This window comes from Periplaneta americana, chromosome 15 (genome assembly GCF_040183065.1).
Source record: "Periplaneta americana isolate PAMFEO1 chromosome 15, P.americana_PAMFEO1_priV1, whole genome shotgun sequence".
Lineage (NCBI taxonomy): Eukaryota > Metazoa > Arthropoda > Insecta > Blattodea > Blattidae > Periplaneta > Periplaneta americana.
The window spans coordinates 26,325,240-26,350,466 of NC_091131.1; the positions used below are offsets into that span (position 1 = coordinate 26,325,240).

General features: G+C 37.1%; 1 protein-coding gene across 3 annotated transcripts in view; it reads right to left on the minus strand.

Annotated features, from left to right (window-relative positions):
- Positions 1–493: 493 nt before the first annotated feature.
- The window catches only part of Git (ARF GTPase-activating protein GIT1), a 33,731-nt gene continuing 8,997 nt past the window's right edge, over positions 494–25,227 (minus strand). Inside the window, exons 8-14 of one of the 3 annotated variants that reach the window (XM_069846843.1) lie at positions 21,615–21,832; positions 20,127–20,210; positions 17,923–18,051; positions 17,697–17,759; positions 13,944–14,231; positions 11,667–11,945; positions 494–5,259 (exon numbers count right to left, since the gene is read on the minus strand). In XM_069846843.1, coding sequence (XP_069702944.1) covers positions 5,062–5,259; positions 11,667–11,945; positions 13,944–14,231; positions 17,697–17,759; positions 17,923–18,051; positions 20,127–20,210; positions 21,615–21,832 — 1,259 coding nt within the window. In that variant the 3' untranslated portion in view covers positions 494–5,061. Of the gene's footprint in view, positions 5,260–8,460; positions 9,066–11,666; positions 11,946–13,943; positions 14,232–17,696; positions 17,760–17,922; positions 18,052–20,126; positions 20,211–21,614; positions 21,833–25,227 lie in introns of those variants that run through there. The other 2 variants (XM_069846844.1, XM_069846845.1) reach the window with 2 other exon arrangements.

Below are 25,227 nucleotides of genomic sequence, written 5' to 3' on the forward strand. Positions count from 1 at the left end.
AGTGTTTCTCAACATTTTGTTTTAAGTCATTCTAGCAAGTCTTAAAGGGTATTTTGTGATTAACAAGAATTAAAATAAAATTAAATACGTGGAAAATAGTTTTATAATCGTGTCTTCTTTGAAAAGTGCGCTCTAAGGGAAGAAATCTGTAATATATAAGATTAAATAATACAACATTAACAAATTTATATCTTAATTTTATGTAACATGTCTATAAACAATATTTCATTTTATATTTTTCATAATTAGAAATTGTGACAATTACTCGACAAATTAATCACTTTCAAAATATGATATTCAATATTCTAGGCATTCAACATTTAGTATATAAGTGCCAGTGTAAATTATAATTTTGTGATAAAATATTGTATGAGATTACAAGATTGTTGAGCCACGTGGTTTTCATTTTCCCATCGCCTGCCACTAGGAGCTTATTTGCGGCCATGCGGCCAAGCAGCCATCTGGTGTGCCGGCACTGAAACATTTACTGTACTTATCCAGGTCAAAGTAGGTGTTGAAAATGTCCCCCACCAACTGCTACACACTGTTGACACCTTCTCATGAAATTGTTAATTAATTTAAGAAGTTCTGCTTCACTGATTGATTCGATTTCAGCTCTTATATACTGGGTGTTCATTTCAAAGTGTGTCATGACGTCACTGTTGATGAGTCAGCGATTTGAAGCGAGTTTCAAATTTGTGTCAGAGAAGTTGCCTATTAATCAAGGCGTTCAACCTGAACTTCAGAACGTGTACAGTATAACTTGAACGTCGTAGCAACAGATGGCGGTCTGTACGGTCTGTGTGCTACCATAACCTCTTTCGAACTGTGTTTTGCGCGGGCAAGTTGTACGCAGGGTATTTGTTATCATCGGTTGCGTACGGTAACATTCCACAATACAAATCAAATGCCCCGTGTCCATGTTGACCGCCGAAGTTAATGTCAAAAAATGCGTAAGTAATCGTCTTAACCCTCTCCCCATATCCCGACAGTAAGAAAAAACTCACCTCAGGATTTATAACCTAAAAATAAAGGCATGTTAGATATACCATAAGTAGAAATATATGGTATAAATCATATAGAACCATGGGATTTATACCAAGAATAACTATATGGTGGTTTTTATTAAGATCTTGTAATATAGCTGCCCCACCTTCATTAAATTTACTGGGTGAAATTAGACTACACAGGTTTCGAAACAGTTCACAATCCTGCCACTACCGGCGTCACCGTACGTATCGGTAAGTACTCTTCTGAATGAATGCCGTACTTGCTAGGCAACTTCTCTGGCAGATAAGTAATATACCTCTGCGGAAGTGTAGGAAGATTGAATTCTCTAGGCTCATCGACTAGCCACGTGACGGCATACAGTGAGCCATGACACACTTTGAACTGAACACCCGGTAGTCTTTAAGCTCATTATTGTATGCAGGTTTTTTGCATAAACCTTATTTTTAAGTGCCTCCCCCCCCGCCCCCCAAAAGACAGAAATCGCATGGTGTTAAATCTGGACTTCGTGGGGTCCATAAATTTTTACTGATAGTTCTCCTTCCGAAAATTCGACGCAATTCTCTCATGGATTCTTCGGCAGTATGGGCAGAGCAGGGTCTTGCTGGAAATATACTGAGGAACGTCCTCCATAAGTCAGTCCATCTAAAAGTGGATCAAGGATTTCATTCACATAACGTTCACTGGTAACTGTGCCCTGAGTGAAAATAAGCTCAATAATTGAAGTGTCGGCTGGAACAACATTGTAAGTTACAAAATTTTCATTCGGCGTGTTTCTGTGTAATAATGTTGTATGTCATGTTACCTTGCTATACTCCTTGGCTTGCAACTGTCCATCAATGCAGTACGTGAAATTTGTCCACTCAAAAGTTTGCCGCCCTCATAAGAACGTTGTACGCGTACACATTTTTGCAGCTCCTGTAAATTTTACCAAATGTAACTTATAACGTTGTTCCAGCCGATGCTTCAATTATTCTGTGTCCATTCACTGCACACCACACGCCTATTGTTTCACTGTACAAAAGTGTTTCGAGTGCAAGATCGGGTTTCTCCTGACTGTAATACCAATGATTTTGTGAGGATACATGTCCATTTAAATGAAAATAGGTCTCATCAGAAAAATAAATTAATGTCAGATCAATTTTTCTCGGAATTTACTTTCTCTAAAACCCAATTACAAAAATGCAACCTCTCAGTGCGATCTTGTTCATTTAACTTTTGAAATACTGGAATTCTGTATGGCTTTACTTTAAGTAATTTTGTTGCTTGATGAGCAGACTCGTAACTTATTTCTGCTTCCTGCACCAAACGCTTAAAAGATTTTTTTTTTGCAGGGGATGCTCTAGTCTCTGTCCTATCTCGTCTAATTTTTATTCTTCTTCTGTAAAAAAACACCCGCACACACACACACACGCGCGCGTGCGCACGAGACTAATGCAACCTTCACACACAAGTGCAGATGATAAAATAACTCGCAACTGTCACTGTATGGCAAGGCATTCGTTAGTGGAAGCTGGCAGGAAACACGCTAGCTGCACAGGCAATATGGCAAATGAAAACCCTGCGGCATAAAAAAAGTGTCAGTGTATTATGCAACTGAAAGGAAACTACATTTAAAGTAATGTAAAATAATTTCCCTAGTATTTTAATGCAATTGTTACATTTATCTCATATTAGATGGTATGGACAATTTAGGCCTTCTGGTCTCTGGTAGTCTGAAGTGTGCAGAATTTCACTTATAAAGAAGAACTTATTAACACTAAAAATAGAATACGTGATGATGATTAAAATAATAACTCTTCTCGGGTTCTCAGCCAGGTGAGCTGGAGATTTGCTTCCAAGCTTTCGACAGCTAGCTCTCAGCGTATTCTGAAACTCACCGGATCGGTAGACAACAATGACATCACGCTGCAGAGGAATAGGAACAAAACTGCTGGAAGGATCGATGGCTGTCATGGCGACTGTGTAAGTTGTTATCTGTGCTACACTAGGAAAATTTTGCGAAATTTCCGTACTGCCATCTCGTTCAAAGAAAAGAGATCATAAACAACTTATTTCTTGAACTAGTAGTAATAACTGGTCCGTTGACATGTTCGCTCATAAGCCATTAACATATTGTTTTTACGTTGTGCTCATTACAAACAATACAGCAGAACTAAAGCAGAACACACCGCCATGACACAACAGTGCATGATGTCATTCGTCTGCTAATTCCCGCCCTATACAAGAACCAATCAGATTCACTGATGGTGGCTGATGGAGACTGCCACCACCACTGCAAGCTGATGGCACCAGTGCGACACCGGTGGAGCATCGATGACGTCATCAGTGGAATTCGGAACACCGTGATGCCTGAAGAAGATGGCAGAGCTAGCCGTCGAAAGCTTGGAAGCAAATCTCCAACTCACCTGGCTGAGAACCCGAGAAGAGTTATTCTACATCAAACGCCGGGAAAGCCTCAAGTCCTACATGATTAAAAGAGCTCAATTTTGACATAGCAAGAAATTATCGGAAAATTGGCTAGTGATGCTCATTGAGGGATAGAGTTCAATTACCGGTAAGCAGTATAAATCTGTGATATGGGCCTAGCAACTTTATGTCAATTTCAAAGAATTTCACTGCCCTTCACAGGGTTTCAACCTGTGAATATCGGATCCAATGACAAACATATTGAATTTATTTCATAATAGACAGCTACAAGCCATCGGCATGGCTCAGTCAGTTAAGATGCTTGCTTGCCGGTCTGAAGTTGCGCTCGGGCACAGGTTCGATCCCCGCTTGGGCTGATTACCTGGTTGGGTTTTTTCCGAGGGTTTTCCCAATCGTAAGGCGAATGCCAGGTAATCTATGGCGAATACTTGGCCTCATCTCGTCAAATACCATCTCGCTATCACCAATCTCATCGATGCTAAATAACCTAGTACTTGATACAGCGTCGTTAAATAACCAACTAAAAAAAATACACAGCTACACTAGGAACCTCTGAATGATCATAACATCTTCAATTTTACACTAACCAATCGCATGCATCTGCCTTCTTTCTATATTTACATTTCTGATAGAATAATAATAATATACTAAATGTATACATATACGAAATCTATAAACATCTTAAAAACGAACAAGATCTATGAATATTAACAAATACAACAGACTCTCATAAATGTATTTAAGTATAGATATGTAAATTTAAGGCATCTCAATTTAATCTGAAACAATACAACAGAGAGAGTACCTATTAAATGTGTATGTTTCATTAACTATTTTCTTCTGCCATTGTACAAAGGAAAACTATCTGTGGTAATAAGAAAGGGCTATAACTAGATCCGGGAATATACGCTATTATTTATGACATTAACATTCGAAGAGGATTAAATACAATAACTTATGTGTTATTTCAAAGATATAGGACCACAAACTTCATTCAACAAGTTCTTTTTTAATTACTGAAAACAAATCCTATAAATTCCTGAATTATTAGATTTTATAAAATATGTTTTTTGTTTTCCTAGCCTTTTCAAACAGATTTATTATTCCAATATACTAAATTTAACAATTCCGTAATTCTAAGAAGCTATTCTTATTTTGTTGAGTAACACTGCTCTACTCCTCATCAGATTCAGAATGATGTATCAAGGATTCTATAATAATTGAGAAATACTGATCTTCAATTGTTTGAGCAGATATGTTCTCTAATTAAATTGCATAAGAATTTGCTCTTAAAAAAAATCACCATTCTTAAAAAAAGTCTGAACACAACGATTCATGTTTCAGTTTATCTACATACTAATAAGTGCTTTTACCTTCACTTGGGAACTGTTACACATTTGGAATCACAAATTCCTCTTGGGCAATAACTCTAATGAAGATAAAAGCATTATTCCAACATATATTATATTGCTCTGTAACAGCATATCTTCACAGAAACATCAGTCTTGCACGCAAGGATATCTCATGCTCTAACAAAGAGTACATCAAGGTACAAAAAATATTCATAACTTAATTGTTCTCTCTATTCTCATGTGGTGACGTTCTGTTTGGGAACAAATGACACTAGTACTGGAACTTGGTTACGAGTTGCTTTGTTGCCTTGGCAATGTCATACGCACATGAGCGGACCTGTTGAAGGTAGTAAGCCTGTTCTGGCCCATCTGCTGCACATCTCTGCAACCCTGCACATTCCAACTGTAGACTAAGAGTGTTGCTGTTCATTTGACGCAAAGCAGTGTGAATACTCTCATCTGATGGATTCTGCAAATAAAAATGTATATCAAAACAAATATTAATGATAATGTTGTGTATATCAAATCTCGATGCCCATGCGTCCTACTTTAAACGGTTCAAACCTACCCGCGCAAACGAGAGTCGCTGCTCTCTATCTCTCAGAAAGCAGGTTGGCTCGCTTTTTTCCCCTCTTGTGAGGGAGAAAGCAAAGATCGCGCGGCAACGAGTGACGTTGGCAGTAGAAATACCCCCAGGCACTGTGACGTCAACAGCGTCCTCAACCACCACTGTTCCGAGGGGTATAAATATACCGCATCTCCGCGACTTCAGACACTCGTTCGCCAGATGGCAAAGAGGTAGCTCTAACGCGTCCTCCGCCACTGGCAGCAGTCTTCCAACCAGGCCTACGCCATGGTTGTCTTTTGTTCGGACGTGTCTACACACGGCCACCACTCCGGGAACAGGGAGCCAAGCTGCGCCCCTGTCTCCTGCATTCTTTCTTACACCAGTCGAATCTTCCTCACTTCTTACGTATCCTAAACTCATGTTATTCTCGTCTCTCTACTAGTCTCATCACCACCTCCAATCCACCCACTTCTCTTCCTGACTTCGACTCCCCACTTATCCCGGCTTGTTCATAAACCTCAGTCCTCTCCTGAACTCCCCCTCCCCTCTAGTGTCGGTAAGTCGCATAGTACGCTGTGTTGATCCTCCGAATGCTAGAGGCCACCAAACCCCCCCCCCCCTCTAGCGTTGGTAAGTCGCATAGTACGCTGTGTTGATCCTCCGAATGCTAGAGGCCACCATTCCTCCCCCTCTTGGAGTCGATAAGTCGCATAGTGCGCTGTGTTGATCCTCCGAATCCAAAGGGGTGTGTTCTCAAATGTCGATAAGTCGCACAGTACGCTGTGTTAGATCCTTCGACCTAGAGAATCAACCCGCAGCCTGATTCCATCGCTCTCGTCATCCTGCCCCCTCCCACAACACACGTGAGAGCAAGCCGATTTTCCCCAGGCACTCCCGTTACCCCTACCTCCCTTAAACTCAAATCTTGCTTTACTATTGTCCATCATAACTCTCCCCTCATCGAAGCCTCAGGATGAATTTCTAAATTATCAATGTCTATCACGACTCCCCTATTGCCCCTACCACAGAACTAGGAGCGAACCACTGTTATACTTTTGTTGTTATTTCTGTAATAAACTAATGTCACTTTAAAACAGTCTTTCCTTTAAACTTCACCACAGTTTCGCATCACCCCACCCACAAACCACAGCCATCTTGTCTCGTCACTCCAGTTTCCCCTCCCCACCTCGACTACATGCCAGAGGGGAACAACCACGGAGACCAGCATACAACAATAATTAATACATTAGCATACTTATTAATAGAGCCCGGATGTTGAGGCATTTTATAGTTGGCTTGGATAAAAAGTAATGGCAACAGTTCGATATTTCTGACAAGGCTTTATTCACAGGAGTACAACATTTACGTACCTTCTTTATTACCTTTTGCCAAATGTTTGGAAGGCGTCGTACACCATCAGCACGTCTATCTTTGTTGATGTTCCGTATTGACCGCCCTAAAGCACGGATAAGTTCATCTCTGGTATTGTACCGGGTCCCTCGCAGTGGTTCTTTCACTTTGGTGAAAAGATCGTAATCGCATGGATCATATCGGGTGAGTACGGAAGATGTTCCAGAACCTCCCATTGCCAGTGATGCAAGAGGTCCTTGACAGCAGCAGCGGTATGACTCTTAGCATTATCATGAAGAATGATGGGGTTCTGTACCCCCAAGTGTCGTCGTTTTCTCCTGAGGGCTGGGCGAAAGTGGTGCTGCGGGAACCTGCAGTAGTAGTCTGCGTTTACCGTCTGCCTTGGAGGTACAGCATGTTGCAGTATTACCCCATTAATGTCATACGCCACAATGAACATCACCTTCACAGCACTTCCAACAAGGTCTTCCCGAAACGCTTTAACCCATCGTGCCACTGTGCGATATAGCAACGCTACATTGCCACATGCTTCACGCAGTCCCTGAAAACATTCTTGTGCACTACGACCTTGTTCCACTTCAATTTTGATCCAGGAACGTTGCTCTAGTTTTGTAAACATGGTCTTAGGGCGCTTGCACTATCCCTATGAAAGTCAACGTTCTACACACTGCAGTAGATTGACAGAGTACTGTCGCCGCTGGCTACACTAACTCATCTAACAGTCCTTGTTCATGTCCATACAGCTGGCAACTCTCGAACGCACCATCGTCACGTGACAGCAGTGTTGCCATTACTTTTTATCCAACCTATGTAATACTTGAATACAGTCAAAAAAAGGTACAATAAGCAGAAAAAAGGGGCAATTGAAACATGAAAAAGTCACTGTAAGTTTATGAAAAGGCACAGTATATTTTATCACTTCATTTATATGATATTCAAGCAACACACCTTGTTATTCTTTGCACATTATCACAAAGTAAATATTTAGAATTTCAGTGCCGCCACGTTGGTCTCGTGGCTAGAGCACTGAACTTATAATCCTGTGGACCTGGGTTCGATCCCCGGTATACCCCCAATTTAGAACTTGTGTTGGGCAAGCCTGTGGTCCAGGTAACACAGGGGTTTTCTTCAGGAAGCTCCAGTTCCCCTGTGGCATCCCAACAAATCTAAAGTCTCCATCACGTTATACATTAACGACCTTACATCAGCATGGAACAAGTGCATGTATTCCTTGCCAGTACTACTGGGTGTTCAGTTCAAAGTGTGTCATGGCTCGCTGTATGCCGTCATGTGGCTAGTCGATGAGCCTAGAGAATTCAATCTTCCTACACTTCCGCAGAGGTGTATTACCTATGTGTCAGAGAAGTTGCCTAGCAAGTACGGCGTTCATTCTGCAGAGTACTTACCGATACGTATGGTAATGCCGGTAGTGGCAGGAATGTGAACTATTTGGAAACATGTACTGAGGTGGGTTTTTTCTTACTGTCGGGATATGGGGAGAGGGTTAAGACGATTACTTACGTATTTGTTGACATTAACTTCGACAGTCAACATGGACACAGAGCATTTGATTTGTGTTGTGGAATGTTGCCATACACAACCGATGATAACAAATACCCTGCGTACGACGTGCCCGCGCAAAACACAGTTCGAAAGAGGTTATGGTAGTACACAGACAGTACAGACCGCCATCTGTTGCTAAGACGTTATACCATACACGTTCTCAAGTTCAGATTGAACGCCACTTCTCTGACATAAAAGCTGAAACTCGCTTCAAATCGCTGACTCACAACAGTGACGTCATGACACACTTTGAAATGAACACCCAGTAGTTCTTGTCCTGCATGTGTAGCTACTTCCTCACTGCATCAATTATGACATTGTCACTTTCAAAATAAATTCCACGCAAAGTATCTTTAAGAGACCCAAAATGGTGGAAGTCTGATGGTGGCAGAACTGGGCTGTAGGATGGACTGGGCAGCACAGATCAATCCATTTTGGTGATGTGTTCCTGGGTTCCCAGATTTGTGAGGGAGTGCATTGTCATGCTGGCGCACATTCCTGCTGGATTTTTGACAGGGAAAACTCGCCAGAAACGTTTCTTGAATTGTTCAGTGTTGATGTACACCTCTGATTAAATGGTTGCTCCTCTTGGCATCACATTCACAATAATGACTCCTTCACAATCCCAGAAGACAGTAACCATGACTTTTCCTGCAGAGGGGGCTGTCTTGAATTTCTTCTTTCAGGGCAATTGAGGATGATACCACTCCAATGACTGCCTTTTTTATCTCTGGCTCAAAATGATGCATCCAAGTTTCGTTACCTGTAACAATCTGAGACAGGCCTCACCTTTAACTTCAAAACACTAATAATTCAGAAGAAATGGGTTTCTTCTGCAGCTTGTGATCTATGGTGAGACTTCATGGAACCCATTTTGAGCAGACTTTTGATTATCTGAAAGACTTAATAATTGAACAAACACTTCCAATGCTTACTGACAGCTGCAAGCAGTAGCGGCTGGTGGTCAAAATAATGAGTGTGCAACAATCTCTATATCGGCCTACTGTATACACTTATATGTATTTATCTTAATTTGAGACTCGCCTAGTGACAAAATATGAAGTCCATACGACGTTCCTTCCTACTGCAGAACCTGTCAATTACCCCTGATGTTAAACCCTTCATCTTGGACATCATACTCTTCATACTCTTTTCTATCGACAGTATTGCAAGAGCAATGAGGCGATCCTGGGACATACTTTTCCTTAAAAACGTTTTTATGCGTTTAAAGAAAGAAAAACATCTTTCTGGCTCAACAGTGGTCATTGGTGTTGTAACCAAAATATTTAACAACTTCGTTACTTTACAGAATGGATCCTGTGAATTGTTGGAGCTATGTTATGTATTGTAACAATTGAACAGCTCCATCTATATTTCGGAAGTCAGGTCTTCCATATAGAACTCCAAGTTGTGTCTTTAACACTCTTTTGTTCAGTACAGTATAGCTGTTGACAGCAACTTCAAGTTCGCGTTCAGGAAAATTATGCGAAAAATTGTCAAAAAATTTGCTGTTTAACAATTTTGTTGCGTCTAGGTAGCTTAAAGACTGAAACGATAAGTAGTTTCCTGAATTATACTGTCACATAATTCCTTGGCTTCAATTTTCTAGACTGACTGATTCAGAAGGAACTTCAAAAACCAGATAGATGGCAGCAGCAGTCGGACACTTGAATTACCAAACATATTATAAATAGTTCCGAGTTCTTCCACAAACAAGCATTCTTTCGTTAAGCTTTACTTTTGTAATCTCCAAGCTGTGTTGTGCTGAAGCTGACTACAGCACTTCCCCGCGTAAAAATAGCCAATCAGAGCAGTGATTTCAGCTTCGCACAAGCGCATTAGTTGTCTACATTCATGTAGAGCTTTGAGTAGCACAACGTACTGCCTGAGGCACCAAAGAGCGAAGAGCGAAGACTAAACACTCTATAACGCGTCATGATCATCATCATCATCATCACAACTCTCAGGTATTAGACCCTACAAGATCTGTTACGGTCTCATGCCAGCGCTTTCGTGGTCTTCCCAATTTCCTCTTTCCTCTTGGTACATAAGTAAGAATCTGTTTAGGCCATCTAGTGTGATCCATCCTTTCGACATGTTTTTTCCACTGAAGTCGATATTGTTGAAGAAAATTAACTATAGGATCCATTTTGAGTTCCAGCAATATATCCACATTTTTACGGTGTTCCAGCAAAGAGCATCCCGCTGTTCGTCTCATGAACCTCATTTCCGCTGTCGTCAGCCTTTGCTCATCAGCTTTGCGTCATTAACATAACCACGGGAAATTGTCAAATGGCAGATCAAATACTACGGTATTGCAAATACATTATTTGAGCAAAAATTATCATTGTACTGTAGCACGTAAGGACGGGCCGCCCCTGGCTGCAAGGTCATCTGTTGTGTTATGATATGTTGATCTGCACGAATAATGACATTCACGCGATACATCATGTGTGAAGTGTTGGTTATGACAGGGCATCCAGCACGAAGGAGATCTCAGAGCTCAGTTTCTGCACTTCTTGACCCCGAACTCTCTAAGCACCGCTCAAGACTACAGCACATCGCATACAAATGTTTATGGATGTATAACACACTTTCGTTTTCGAGAGCCAAAAATTCTATTACTGCTCGCTGCTTGTAACAGGAGTCTGCAACAGACGCCATTTTAACAGTTCACTACAGCTCCACCATCTGTCGGAATGACTTGAAACTCGTTACATATGCAGGAGAAACATTAGATTTCAAGCCCTCAAAAGTGCACTTTTCTATCTTTATTAATCATCATCATCATCATCATCCTTCACGAATTAGGCCTCTGTAGACCTGTTTCGGCCCCATCTAGCAGTCTTCTTAAAGGTCTTCCTGGTCGACGATGTCCTCTAGGTTTATATAGGTTTATATTGCATCATAATTTTTGGGATTCTTGAATTTTCCATTCTTCTTACATGATCTAGCCAATTGAATTTGTATCTGCTGATTTTTTCTTCTACTGACTCTACTTCTAATTGTTCTAAAATTTCTTCATTCCTTTTTCGGTCTAAAAGAATATATCCTGCTGTCCTCCTGAAAAATTTCATTTCCGTTGCTTTGATTCTGTTCATGTCTTTTTTCTTTAATGACCAAATCTCGCTTCCGTATAAAAGGGAGGGTAATGCTAGTGTATTGTATATTTTTATTCTTGTAGATTTTTGTACTAATTTAGCTTTTAATGTATTGTTTATTATTCCTAGAATTTGTGTAAATTTGGTAATTTTCTTGTTCACATCTTTTTCATTTTGATAAGATATTTCACAACCCATCTTTATTAATGGCTGAGAAAAAAATATGGGACATTACCTTTTGAACAACCCTCGTAAATACAAATAAGATCTTACCTGTGGAAAAATGGCGATTAATTCAGCTACTGCAACTTTGATCCTTTCTGCACAAGGAACAAAAGCATCTCTTGTCTCCAAGACCTGCATGGAAGCCCAGAGTTCCTGGATTCGTTTAGTGACTTGGTCAGTGCGACGCACCACCTCTTCTGATGGAGGCAATGCACTGTTCGCACCTGTGAGGCCATCTGGACTCGAACAATGGTACAAACTCTGTGTCATCACAGGTCGTACCAGAGCACTTGGACTGTCGTATTCATTTATACAGGGATCACGTTTCTGTTTTCAAGGATACAGAAGGCATTAGTAACACATCATCAAGTAAACAATGCTATGGACTTTACCAGTACTTGGATGAACAATTCCCCTACATTATATACAAAAGTAATATTTTTCTTTTCAACTATTTCTACCCTTGGCATTACACTCAGTGTAATGTCACATGCATGTCACAAGAATATAGCAATAAATTGATACGAGTATATCATGTTTCTTATATACTGTCAATAATGACACTGCAGATTGTTGGTATATAATAATGTCTTTCCACAACTGTTTGGTAAATGTTTTTTATGTCTGACAGTATTGCTGTGGTTCAGTGGAAGAATCCTATAACCCTCACATAGCTTGTTCTGAGAAAATCAAAATTAAAGAAAACTGTAAATATTGTACATAATGGTGTGGATACTTAGGCATATACAACAACCTCAATAAGAGTTATTACAAATGAAAGGTTTATATCCATATTAATAACGTTACTCAGTTTTCTGTGGGTTACAGAGTTCTTGCATTGAACCAAGAAATAAAAGATGTTGATTTCTTCAAAATAACTATAAGTATTGACTTGTAAATTATCTTGAGACATATCCTAACGAGTTTTTTTTATGATTTAATTATCTTAAGATACTACAGACAAATATTATTATTATTATTATTATTATTATTATTATTATTATCTGCTGTCGAAAAATCTGAAAGTTAGAATTTATAAAACAGTTATATCACCGGTTGTTCTGTATGGCTGTGAAACTTGGACTCTCACTTTGAGAGAGCAACAGAGATTAAGGGTGTTTGAGAATAAGGTGCTTAGGAAAATATTTGGGGCTAAGAGGGATGAAGTTACAGGAGAATGGAGAAAGTTACACAACACAGAACTGCACGCATTGTATTCTTCACCTGACATAATTACTTACTTACAAATGGCTTTTAAGGAACCCGAAGGTTCATTGCCGCCCTCACATAAGCCCGCCAGCGGTCCCTATCCTGTGCAAGATTAATCCAGTCTCTATCACACCCCACCTCCCTCAAATCCATTTTAATATTATCCTCCCATCTACGTCTCGGCCTCCCTAAAGGTCTTTTTCCCTCCGGTCTCCCAACTAACACTCTATATGCATTTCTGGATTCGCCCATACGTGCTACATGCCCTGCCCATCTCAAGCGTCTGGATTTAATATTCCTATAGGTATTGACTTGCAAATTATCTTGAGACATATCCTAAAGAGTTTTTTTTTATGATTTAATTATCTTAAGATACTACAGACAAATATTATTATTATTATTATTATTATTATTATTATTATTATTATTATTATTATTATCTGCTGTCGAAAAATCTGAAAGTTAGAATTTATAAAACAGTTATATTACCGGTTGTTCTGTATGGCTGTGAAACTTGTACTCTCTCTTTGAGAGAGGAACCTGATATAATTAGGAACATTAAATCCAGACGTTTGAGATGGGCACGGCATGTAGCACGTATGGGCGAATCCAAAAATGCATATAGAGTGTTAGTTGGGAGGTTGGAGGGAAAAAGATCTTTAGGGAGGCCGAGACGTAGATGGGAAGATAATATTAAAATGGATTTGAGGGAGGTGGGATATGATGATAGAGAATGGATTAATCTTGCTCAGGATAGGGACCTATGGCGGGCTTATGTGAGGGCAGCAATGAACCTCCGGGTTCCTTAAAAGCCAGTAAGTAAGTAAGTATTATTATTATTGAGTCAGGGTCTGGTAGAGTTCCTGGGTAGCTCAATTGGTAGAGCCTTGGTGCGTTTAGTCAAAGGTCCCAGGTTCGATGTCCGGCTCCAGAACAATTTTTCCCTTGAAATTATTAATAGTGAAATAAAAAAAAAAAAAAACACTATGTTTATAGTGGGGATGGGAAGTAAAGATATCCTACTTGTTGGGATCAGAGATAACTAAATCCATTTGAGTGACCTGATGCTGAATGGGTATATCCCCTTCCTTTTACTGATTTAACAGCACTCCTTACCTGATTCTTGTCCCACTTTCCTATGTTCCCTGCAGCCGAGATGCAGTGATGAATGTGTGGGGACTGGCTGCCACTGCGGAGCAAACCTTCCCTGGGTTCATACATAGATGCCGGCCGTTGTGATGCAGCTCGTGTTGATCTCACGTCCGCCACTGGTTCAGTTCCAATTTCGTGACCATTTGGAAGCGGAGAAGAACACAATGAAGATGATGATGGGTGAGGAAGAGACAGTCCAGCATGCTGAATGATGCTCCTTAACTCACTGTTTTCACGCACTAGATTCTGGACCTGAAATGGAGAACACGTCTCAATCAATGCTTCAATCTTCAGAGAAGACCATTCATGTTATCAAGCTTACTGGAATACAATAGAGGTAAGCAAATTACATACAAGCTGGATAAAGCCTTAATTTGTAGTTGCACGTTTTTAAAACAAATAATAATTTATATGATATAATCAATTACTCTTTTGTTAAAAAGAAAGGAATACAGTAAAACTTCTTTTATACGTTTTTTCTGAAGTCCTGATAAAATTCCAATACTTTCAGTATTACTTTAATTTGTTTATACATTTTTCGTTTACACGATATTTACACTTATAAGATCGTACTTCAAACCCCTGGAGATTACACATTCTAAATCAATTTTGCTCGAAATTAGGATTGTCATGGAAATGTGAAGGCCCGCTCTCTCTTAGCAGATTCAAATCAAACAGAAATTCTCTTCACAATATATTTAAATGGAAGATAGCAGAAAGCGGCACATCGAACGGAAGTGAATCAAATATAATTCATGAGCTAGAATATTTATTTCACTGCCGGAACAGAATTTCTTGTTTCGGGTGTGATCAAATGTTCTCGTGAAGTCTTAATGATGAAACATATGAGCAACATCCATTTTTGGTAACATAATTTGTTTCTTGAAAGTAATTGCTGAAATAGTATGTATAAAGGAAATTACAAGAACAAGGGAAAAATAATAAATCTTGTCCAGAATTGTCTGTTATTGTAAGACAAAACACAAAAGTATTCTATAATAATTAAAGGGTTATTTAAAAAAAAAGAACCATAGTCCAAAAAAATGCGAATTTGAGATATTAAGCATGTGGTGAGCATATGGTAGCGGCCATCTACTAAATTAGTAGTTAGGAGAAAAAAAAGCACCATAGGTCTATGTTATAGGAATGGGAGTTTTCAGTGGTTTTCATAAAACAACCATAGTCTGAAAACTTTTTTGAAAAAAAAAAAAAAAAAAAAGTCACTGTCCAGTCAGGACGATGGTAACACAAATATCTCATTTATAACATCTTGAAACATTTATCCATACAATTTTAAACTGTAGTAGATTGGTAGTACTGCTTCTTACGTACATGGCAAAAGCCACCTCAGAGAAAAATACTTTAGCACGTGAATTGTTGTATTAATTGAAGAGTCGGCTGGAACAACGTTGTAAGTTACAAAATTTTCATTCGGCGTGTTTCCGTGTAATAATGTTGTATGTCATGTTACTTTGCTATACTCCTTGGCTTGCAACTGTCCATCAATGCAGTACATGAAATTCGTCCACTCAAAAGTTTGCTACCCTCATAAGAACAACGTTGTACGCATACACATTTTTTGCAGCTCCTGCAAATTTTACCAAATGTAACTTATAACGTTGTTCCGGCTGACGCTTTAATTATCGAGCCATCTTCAATTGCAAAAAGTAACCCCATGGAAGAAACTTAAGCAACGAAAGAAGAAGCAGGATATAATAAAGAAACAGAAGATTAAAGGAGAAACACACTTCACCCACAACAGAGCATTTTTTCTTGAAACCACCATTGTCCACAGTAATTACCTACATTTACACATGTATTTCTATGGGACAATTTATGTCTTTCAGCTTACCCAAGTTTCTAAAACACCTGAAGAAATGGCATGATGAATTTCATACTTAAGTGTCAACAACATCTATGACGGATAGTTTTCTGTTTCTCCTGAAAATTTATGTTTTTGGACTATGGTGGTTTTCCAAAAAACCCTTCAATTATGTCCGTGATAATGCGTAAAGTGAAATAAGTAAATTAATGGAAGCACGAGATAAAAAAAAAAAAAAAGGAATTTTCTTTCATCCTCAAAAGATAATGAAATAATTTTCAGATTTATCTCTAGTTAAAAAATCCCATGAATCCAGTATTTTCTTTCCTTGTTTTGAATATTTGTTTCTTCTTTTTCTGTCTCTTCATATAACCGTGCTAAAGCTATTATGAGATCCATTTAAAACTACAATATGAATCAGTTTGGTTCGATTCCACTAGATGTGAGTAGTTGCAGATGTTTCGTTTCGATCGATTCCACTAAATGGGAGTGGGCTTTAAGAATGCGAACATACAGTGAGTGTTCATTGTTAAGACGAGGCCCACTTTGAAATTCGTGGAAATTCGAAGCTGCCCCTGCTTGCCTCCAGGAATCTTGTGTCTTTAATGACACTGTTATTGCTTTAAAAACAGTAAAATATTTTGTAACACACCATGATGTAACTGAACAAATAATGGAATAGTTATCACAATTTGAGGGAATGGTTTATTCCTTAGCAGCAAGCTGTCCGAAATAACTGACTTTTTCTAAAACAATCACATGTTATTAAATGAAAATCACACTGAAAGAATAAGGTTGTCAATGTAAAATTTTCTAGATTGGAGTTTGAAATGTAATATATCAGCCAGCTTTGGCTCTAAGCAACCAAGATTTTCTACAAATAAGCTAACATTCTTCAAGAATATGTGTTATAAATTTCAGTACTCTATTAGAGACTCAAAGAGAGCTAAACTGTGAAGGTCTAAATTTCTCTTGTGAAAATTTTATTAAATTAATTTAATTAGTTTTCTCCATATAGTCTTCAAAAGCTATGTCACATGTTATTAAATGTCATTTCAGTTATACGTTTTTCTCATGTATGTGTTTTTTCTTCAAATGCCCAGTAAAAACATATAAATGAAATTTTACTGTACTAGCTTATCTGAGAAAAGTCTGAATTGGACTTTACACAAAGTTGATAAAATATAGACCAAAATATGTTTTGAAATTTGGATCTACCTTCGTCTTCTGGAAGAAAGGAGAAAAACCCTCTTGAGACCATTTAAAATGGATACATTCCTTTAAGACTACCCAACAAATGGGGGTAGAGGATGAAAATTATAACTATAATAGAGAATGGAAAATTCGAAATTTTGTGTTATCTTAATTTCATCAGCAACAAAAAAAAGTTCAATCCAGACTCCTCTTGAATAATAAATTATAATATTAAAAATAAAGTTTACCGGACGATATTAGATTTTCTCTTCCACATTTCGTATAACAAATGAATATAAATTACGCAACTTTTTCAACACGAAAAATAAATGGTAGCATACTTAAACAACAAGAAATAATGATAATCTTGAAACAATAAACAAAATCGAAACACAAACTTACTTCAACTGTCATGTGAATAAAAGATTGTATTCTGAGTTCATGTTACATGAAACACACAACTTCTAACATTCAATTAAGGTACAGTTGCAAAAGGCAAATTTTATTAAGTAGTACTTCATAATAAGTTTTCATTAACAATTCAGTTATCTGCGAAGATGACAAAAATAACATATTTAAAGGAATCAGTCAAGAATTCATGCTCTCTGCAGCACAATATACAGGAACAAAATTAGAAATAAAAGAACATGCAAAAGCTGGAAAAAGAGCTATATATATCAAGAAACAGATAAGAAACGGACCAACTGTGGGTTGTAAGGAGGAGTAAGGCCGAAGGTTGCTTTATCCCGCAGCAGATGCGACACCTACAAGACAGACAGACACAGTATTATGTAAAATTTTACATCCATCTCTCTAATCTACACATGGACACCAACTACGTATTGTTAAAAGTAGTCTATATCATACTAGAATAAGAAAAATTTCAAACGTTAAAAGCTAAGGAATTTAAAACAAAATTATACTCACTGTTGACTGAAGAATTTGAATCTCACTTCTCAGATCACCCATTTCTGTTTCCGAAGCAGCAAGCTGTCGTTTTATTTTCTCTTCCATTGAAGATAAACCACCATTTTGCACAGAGCCCAACTTGCTTCCCTATAAAAATTATGATGGCAAAATTGTTTCTGCATGCTGTAGAAATAAGTCCTTCTATAATTAAATGTTACAGTGTTATGTGCAAGGATAATAAACTCTTTTGTCTGTGTTGCAAATTGCAGGCACTGAACTGAACAAAAGAATGTCTAATTTTCATTTCAAAACCAGAGGAATAGGGTGAACATTTTTTAGTTACTTATGGTATGTACCAATATATAAACTCATTGTGTAATGCATTAAATATTGTAAAGTTCAATATTACATATGCATATACGAACCATTCACACATTTTTTGGTTCCTACATACAGTAGAACCCCTTTTTAGCGAATCTCTGAGGGATTACATTTTTTTTCCTTAAATAGGGGTTTTTCTTAAAAGGGGTTTTATATGAAATGGGAAGGAGAGGCTAAAATAACTAGTACTAATATGTGTTGAAAGTTGAGTCGATATTTTGGACTTCATTATCACAAAATTCACTTGAAAATTATTCCTTAAAAGCAGAAATTTCCTTAAACTGGGTTCCTTAACAGTGGGAATTAATTACAATAGTCTTATGGTAATTTAGTCGGGACTTAACAGATTATTTCCTAAAAACGGGAACATTAAAACAGGATTTTACTGTATTTCAATGCTTTTACTAAAAATATATATTATATTTACAGTAGTGATGTCACTAATCCCTGTAGCATATCACTTCTAACATTAAATAACAGTAAGAGTAGAGAATTCTCCTTATTATGTCTCCTATTTAGTCATCTATGTTCGAGGGTGGACCCAAAAGTAACTGGAACCGAACTGTTGTGCACGCATGCTTTGTAGTTACGAGTTGTGCTGTTAGGTGGTGTTAGTTTTGGATCTCCTGCAACCGTTAGTGAGCTAGTGTCAGTCTGAGTTAAGTGGTTTGTTTGTGGCGCTGTGTTGTTTGCGTTTCTGTTTCAACCGTTCGACGATTAGTGAGATGGCCGATCACAAGGAACAAAGAGTGTGTGTGAAATTTTGTTTTCTGTTAGGGAAAACTGCAGCCGAGACCGTTGGGATGCTTCGGCAAGCCTTTAATAATGATGCTTCGGGGAAATCACAGGTCTGCGAGTGGTTTTCCCATTTCAAATCTGGCAACATGTCAACTGAAGACATACCACGCCCCGGGCGTCCTTTCGACAGGAAGAAATTACGAAAACATTGTCAAAATCAAATGTGCAATTGATGAAGATCGTCGAAAGACCAGTGACGAAGTTTCTGAGCAAACGAACCTGTCATGGAGCACGATCCAGCGAATTTTAACCGAAGATTTGCACATGAGACGGACGTCTGCAAAATTTGTTCCTCGCTTGCTCACAGATGACCAATGAGAAAACCGCGTGAGAGTTTGCCGCGACTTGAAGAGTGAAGTGCAGAACGATCCAAATTTTCTTAAAAGAATTGTGACTGGGGATAAGTCTTGGTGCTATGGGTACGATTCAGAATCAAAGTAAGCATCGAGCCAGTGGAGAACTCCAAATTCACCATGACCCAAGAAAGCACGTAAAGTGCGATCCAATGTGAAAACGATGTTGATTTGTTTTTATGATGTGAATGGCATTGTCCACAAAGCGTTCCTCAAAATCTGTGCTTCAGTGGCTGACCATGATAATATCTTTGAAAAATATTGGAGTGCAAGAGGTCAAATGACTTTATTGTCAAATGCCTGGCATTAGAAAACAACAACAAAATTTTCAGGAACTTTTAAAAGGATACTGCATAACTTTTACCGCAGACAAATATAAGCCCTCTAATACAGGAACAGGATTCTATGACATAAGCATTTCAACTTCACTTGCTTTGCTGGCTTAATAGCCATGCTCAATATTCCTATCGTCTTCTGTCAAGTTTGAACCCATGAACCAAGAACTCAATGACAATCATGGTGATTACTCAACCATGCATGATTACAGTATAAGTTATGTGCTGAATCAGATGTGTCAAGCTTACTTATATTTTTATTTGATGCATCAATAACCAATACTTTATGATTCGTTATATTATCTTAGATATGTTACTCTAGAGTTAATTATGACAATTGAAAAGCTATCTGTACCTCAGGTTTATCCTTCAATAACCCGTTCTGCTTCTCAGTACTTGAAGTAGACTCCTTTCTATCTTGAGCGGTTATTTCTTCTTTCTGCATTGAAAATGAGAAAAATAATTACAATCACGTTAAAATATATAAATAGGATATATGGGGAGATAAGGGAGATGGCCCCTCTACAGCCAAAATCAGCCTCACTTCTTCTCATACACTGCTTGTCCTAGCTGAAGATGATAATTTCCTCTCCACAGCATTTTTTATACAAATAAACTTCCCTCACCGCAATAGCATAATGAGGGGGTGCACTGTCCTGTTGAAATAAGCAATATTAGTGTTCATCATGTGAAAATAATTACAAGAGCTCACAAAGTGGTATGGTTTTCCAACAGTTCAATTCAATATATTGTGTATGTGGGAATCTACAGGGTGAGTCAGAAATAGGATTACACGTTTGATTATTTCGTGTGATGGCAGTATTATGGCTACAGGAATTGAGACTTCACCGTCAGAAAGACAATTCTTCAAATTAAAGAACAATACAAACCAAAGTCATTTTATTCCTTCAAACTGTTCGCCGTTCACAATCATGCATAATCAGCAATGCTGTGGAAAGTGACTCATTGCTTTATGGAACATGCCCATTGGAATAGCACGAATTTCTTACTCAAATGCTGTTTTCAGCATGTTGATGTCTCACTGTTTCCAAAAGTAAACCTTCTTCTTCAAATAACCCCACAACCAACTGTTACAATCTGTGAGATCAGGGGAGCAGGCTGGCCATTCTGTCGGTCCTATCCTTCCCAACCACCTGTCTGGCAATTCACAATTTAAAATTTTCACTTTGCATCACTGGCACCACAAGTTCATGAAGGATTTCACAATAACAATCAGCATTGTCTGAAAATGCATAAAAACCTGCCAGAAAAGATTGATTGATTGCTTGATTGTGCCCTCAGTATCTCAGCAACACTTTCTCAGCTCCTTTAGATCTAATTTTAGAAGAGGAAAATTTCTTAATTATATACGATTTTCATGCTAACTGAAATTAATATAAAATATAGAAATTTTAGCTATGTATAATTTATTTACTTTACTTTCACACATCAGGCACAGTGTTCATATACTGTAGGGTTCACACCTGTGGAGCAACAGTGAGTGCATTTGACCGCGAAACCAGGTGACCTGGGTTCAAATCCCAGTCGGGGCAAGGTATCTGGTTGAGGTTTTTTCCATGGTTTTCCCTCAACCCACTATGAGCAAATGCTGGGTAACTATCAGTGCCAGACACTGGACTCATTTTACCTGCATTATCACTATCATTTTATTCAGATGCTAAATAACCTGAGATGTTGATACAGCATCGTAAAATAACCCACTAACCCTATACTGTAGGTTACTATTCATGCAGTCTCTGATTAGTCTAGAATATCAAAATTAGTAATCAATATCTGTGCAAGGCAAAGAAAATAGTATGTTATTTGGATTATTTTCACTAACCTCATGTGCTTTGCTCTTGTTTTCTTGCAATTTCGTATTTGCTGCCTGTTGGGCCAAAATTGCCATTTGTTCAGCTGCTATATAATCTTCATCTGATGCCACACTATCATACAATGGTTCATCATCAGACACTTCTGACTTCCTTGCTGTTTCTTGTACGTTGACTCGAACTGGTAATGGACTTGTTACTGTTTTATTTGTCTGAGGTCCTTTAGTTTCTATTAAAAGTATGGATGAAAACAATGCATTACTGTTAATGATAAAACAATATTATTTTTTTAATTGCATGCATTTTGCAAAATTATTATTATTCTATGGACATAGTTTCACTTCTTCTTATGCATGATGAAACTGGAGAAGAAACCATTAATATCAGAAAAATAATGTCGTTGTTAACTAAGGCTTAGATCTCGGCAATAAAGCCATTAAGGGGACACTATACTGAAATTACTAACTTCCACGTTTTTAAAGCTAAATTCACAGAACTTTTATCACTGGTGTATCTGGTTAATAAAAACATATGTACAAAATTTCATCCCTCTATGATAAGCGGTTTGCATTTCATTAATATCTTAATAAAATATTGTATCACTTTATATAAGAAGTCCCTTGTACCGAAATTTACATTATTTTAAGTGATATTCACTTATATGATTCTTCATATACATTGGAACAAACATTACTATCGGGTTTTTCTGTACAGTGAATCGGTAAATTACTAGGAATTTTTTCATGATTATTAATATTTTATTCTTTATTCCTTTACCAATTAATGGTTTTTGAAAACAAAGTGTTCAGGAAAATTTTAGGTCCTATTTTTGACTCACTTGAAAACAAGTGGAAAATTCGACATCATAATGATATTCACAAACTTTATAATCAACCGTCAATTTTAGATGTAATACAGACGAGAATCAATCAATCTTCTTAATGTATCCAGCTGTTTGCTGACAACACTATAGTCCACTGTAGTGTATTCAGTTGTTGTTTTTCACGAGAAATGAGGAGTACTCATGGGTACTCACCTTGTCGTGGTGAGGGGGCTTAAACTTGTTATTGCTAACAAGTAACAAAGAGGTACCCACATAAGCTGGATTACCACCAATGCAGTTCCACTATATTTTTCACCGTTTATACAGACGAGAAGATTAAATTGGACAGGACATGTTATACATATGAATGATTTCAGCAGCGCAAAACAAACATATATGAACACCTTTAACAATACAAGGCCACTGGAAAGATCTCGAAGTAGATGGAAAGATGAAATTCAGAAGAAATGCACGGAAATGGGAATTACCAACTGGGAGGGTCTAGCAAAAGACAGAACAGAGTGGAAGCGTTTTATGAAATCAACATGCTCCATAATGTCCTTTTATTGGCTGATTGATTGATTATAATAAAAAAATTCTAGTAATTTACTGATTAATTTTACAACAAAATTCTCTAGTAAGTTTTGATTCCATATATATATATATATATATATATATATATATATATATATATACGGATCCATATAAGTGAATATCAGTTAAGAATAATGTAAATTGTGGTGCAAGGGACTTTTTATATAAAGTGATTCAATATTTTAATAAAATATTAATAAAATGGAAGTCACTTATCATTGGTGGATGAAATTTTGTACATTTGTCATTATTAATAAGATATACTAGTGACCAAAATTTGGTGAATCTAGCTTCATAAGTATGGTAGTTATTGATTTCATTATTGTGAACCCTTAAAAATATGGAACTTGGAAATATCAGGATAGCATCCTCTTAACTCTCTTGCTTTCTAATACAGAAGAGTGATGCAGCAAAAAGTATAACCATTTTAATGTAGACAGCATGTTTTTATGTTATGTTGGTTATATCACCTGCATGCAATCCCCAAACAGTTTGGAGGACCACACTTGCTGTTGGTTAGCGGGTCCATATGATCTAGCAGGAGGCTTAATTTAAAAGGAGTGCATTATATGGCAGTCAAAATTTTTAATAGCCTCCCTATCGATATAAAAAATAAAACTCAAAACATAAAATTATTTAAGGCCAAATTAAAGAAGTACCTAATTTCTCACGCCTTCTATTCTGTAGGTGAATTCATTACATTCAATAACACTTCATGAAATTGATACTAAAACTTTGTGTTGTACTAGTAGACTATATTGTAAATCTCGTCTATATATATTTCATCTAGACTGTGACTATAAATTAAGACTTTATAATAGTATTAAGTTTTTTGACTTGTTCCATATTCTAGCTGTAAGCATGTATGAATACCATGGAATGTTAATAAATACAATACAATACGATTATCAGACAACTCCACTGACCACATCCCCTATTCACTACTTAGGGGACGCTTACGCATGCCATGGCAAGTCAGCATGCTGAAATGGCATTTCATCCATTTTCATCCCCAGAGCCTCGTTTGTTAAAAACAGGTTACACCACGGGAAGGTGAGGATGAGATTTGAGTAGGAGAGGTTGTGGAATGCACTTCACTACTCCTTGAAACCCAAATTAATAATGTTTAACATTAACACAACAAATAACTTATCTTCTTCCTATCCTGAATTAAACCCAAATTAATAATTAATGCAACAAATAACTTATCTTCTTCCTATCCTGAATTAAACCCAAATTAATAATGTTTAATATTAATGCAACAAATAACTTATCTCCTTCCTATCCTGAATTAAACCCAAATTAATAATGTTTAATATTAATGCAACAAATAACTTATCTTCTTCCTATTCTGAATTAAACCCAAATTAATAATGTTTAATATTAATGCAACAAATAACTTATCTTCTTCCTATCCTGAATCAAATCCAAATTAATAATGTTTAATATTAATGCAACAAATAACTTATCTCCTTCCTATCCTGAATTAAACCCAAATTAATAATGTTTAATATTAACGCAACAAATAACTTATCTTCTTCCTATCCTGAATTAAACCCAAATTAATAATGTTTAACATTAACGCAACAAATAACTTATCTTCTTCCTATCCTGAATTAAACCCAAATTAATAATGTTTAATATTAACGCAACAAATAACTTATCTTCTTCCTATCCTGAATTAAACCCAAATTAATAATGTTTAATATTAACGCAACAAATAACTTATCTTCTTCCTATCCTGAATTAAACCCAAATTAATAATGTTTAATATTAACGCAACAAATAACTTATTTTCTTCCTATCCTGAATTAAACCCAAATTAATAATGTTTAATATTAATGCAACAAATAACTTATCTCCTTCCTATCCTGAATTAAACCCAAATTAATAATGTTTAATATTAATGCAACAAATAACTTATCTCCTTCCTATCCTGAATTAAACCCAAATTAATAATGTTTAATATTAACACAACAAATAACTTATCTTCTTTCTATCCTGAATTAAACACAAATTAATAATGTTTAACATTAACGCAACAAATAACTTATCTTCTTTCTATCCTGAATTAAACCCAAATTAATAATGTTTAAAATTAACGCAACAAATAACTTATCTTCTTCCTATCCTGAATTAAACCCAAATTAATAATGTTTAAAATTAACGCAACAAATAACTTATCTTCTTCCTATCCTGAATTAAAC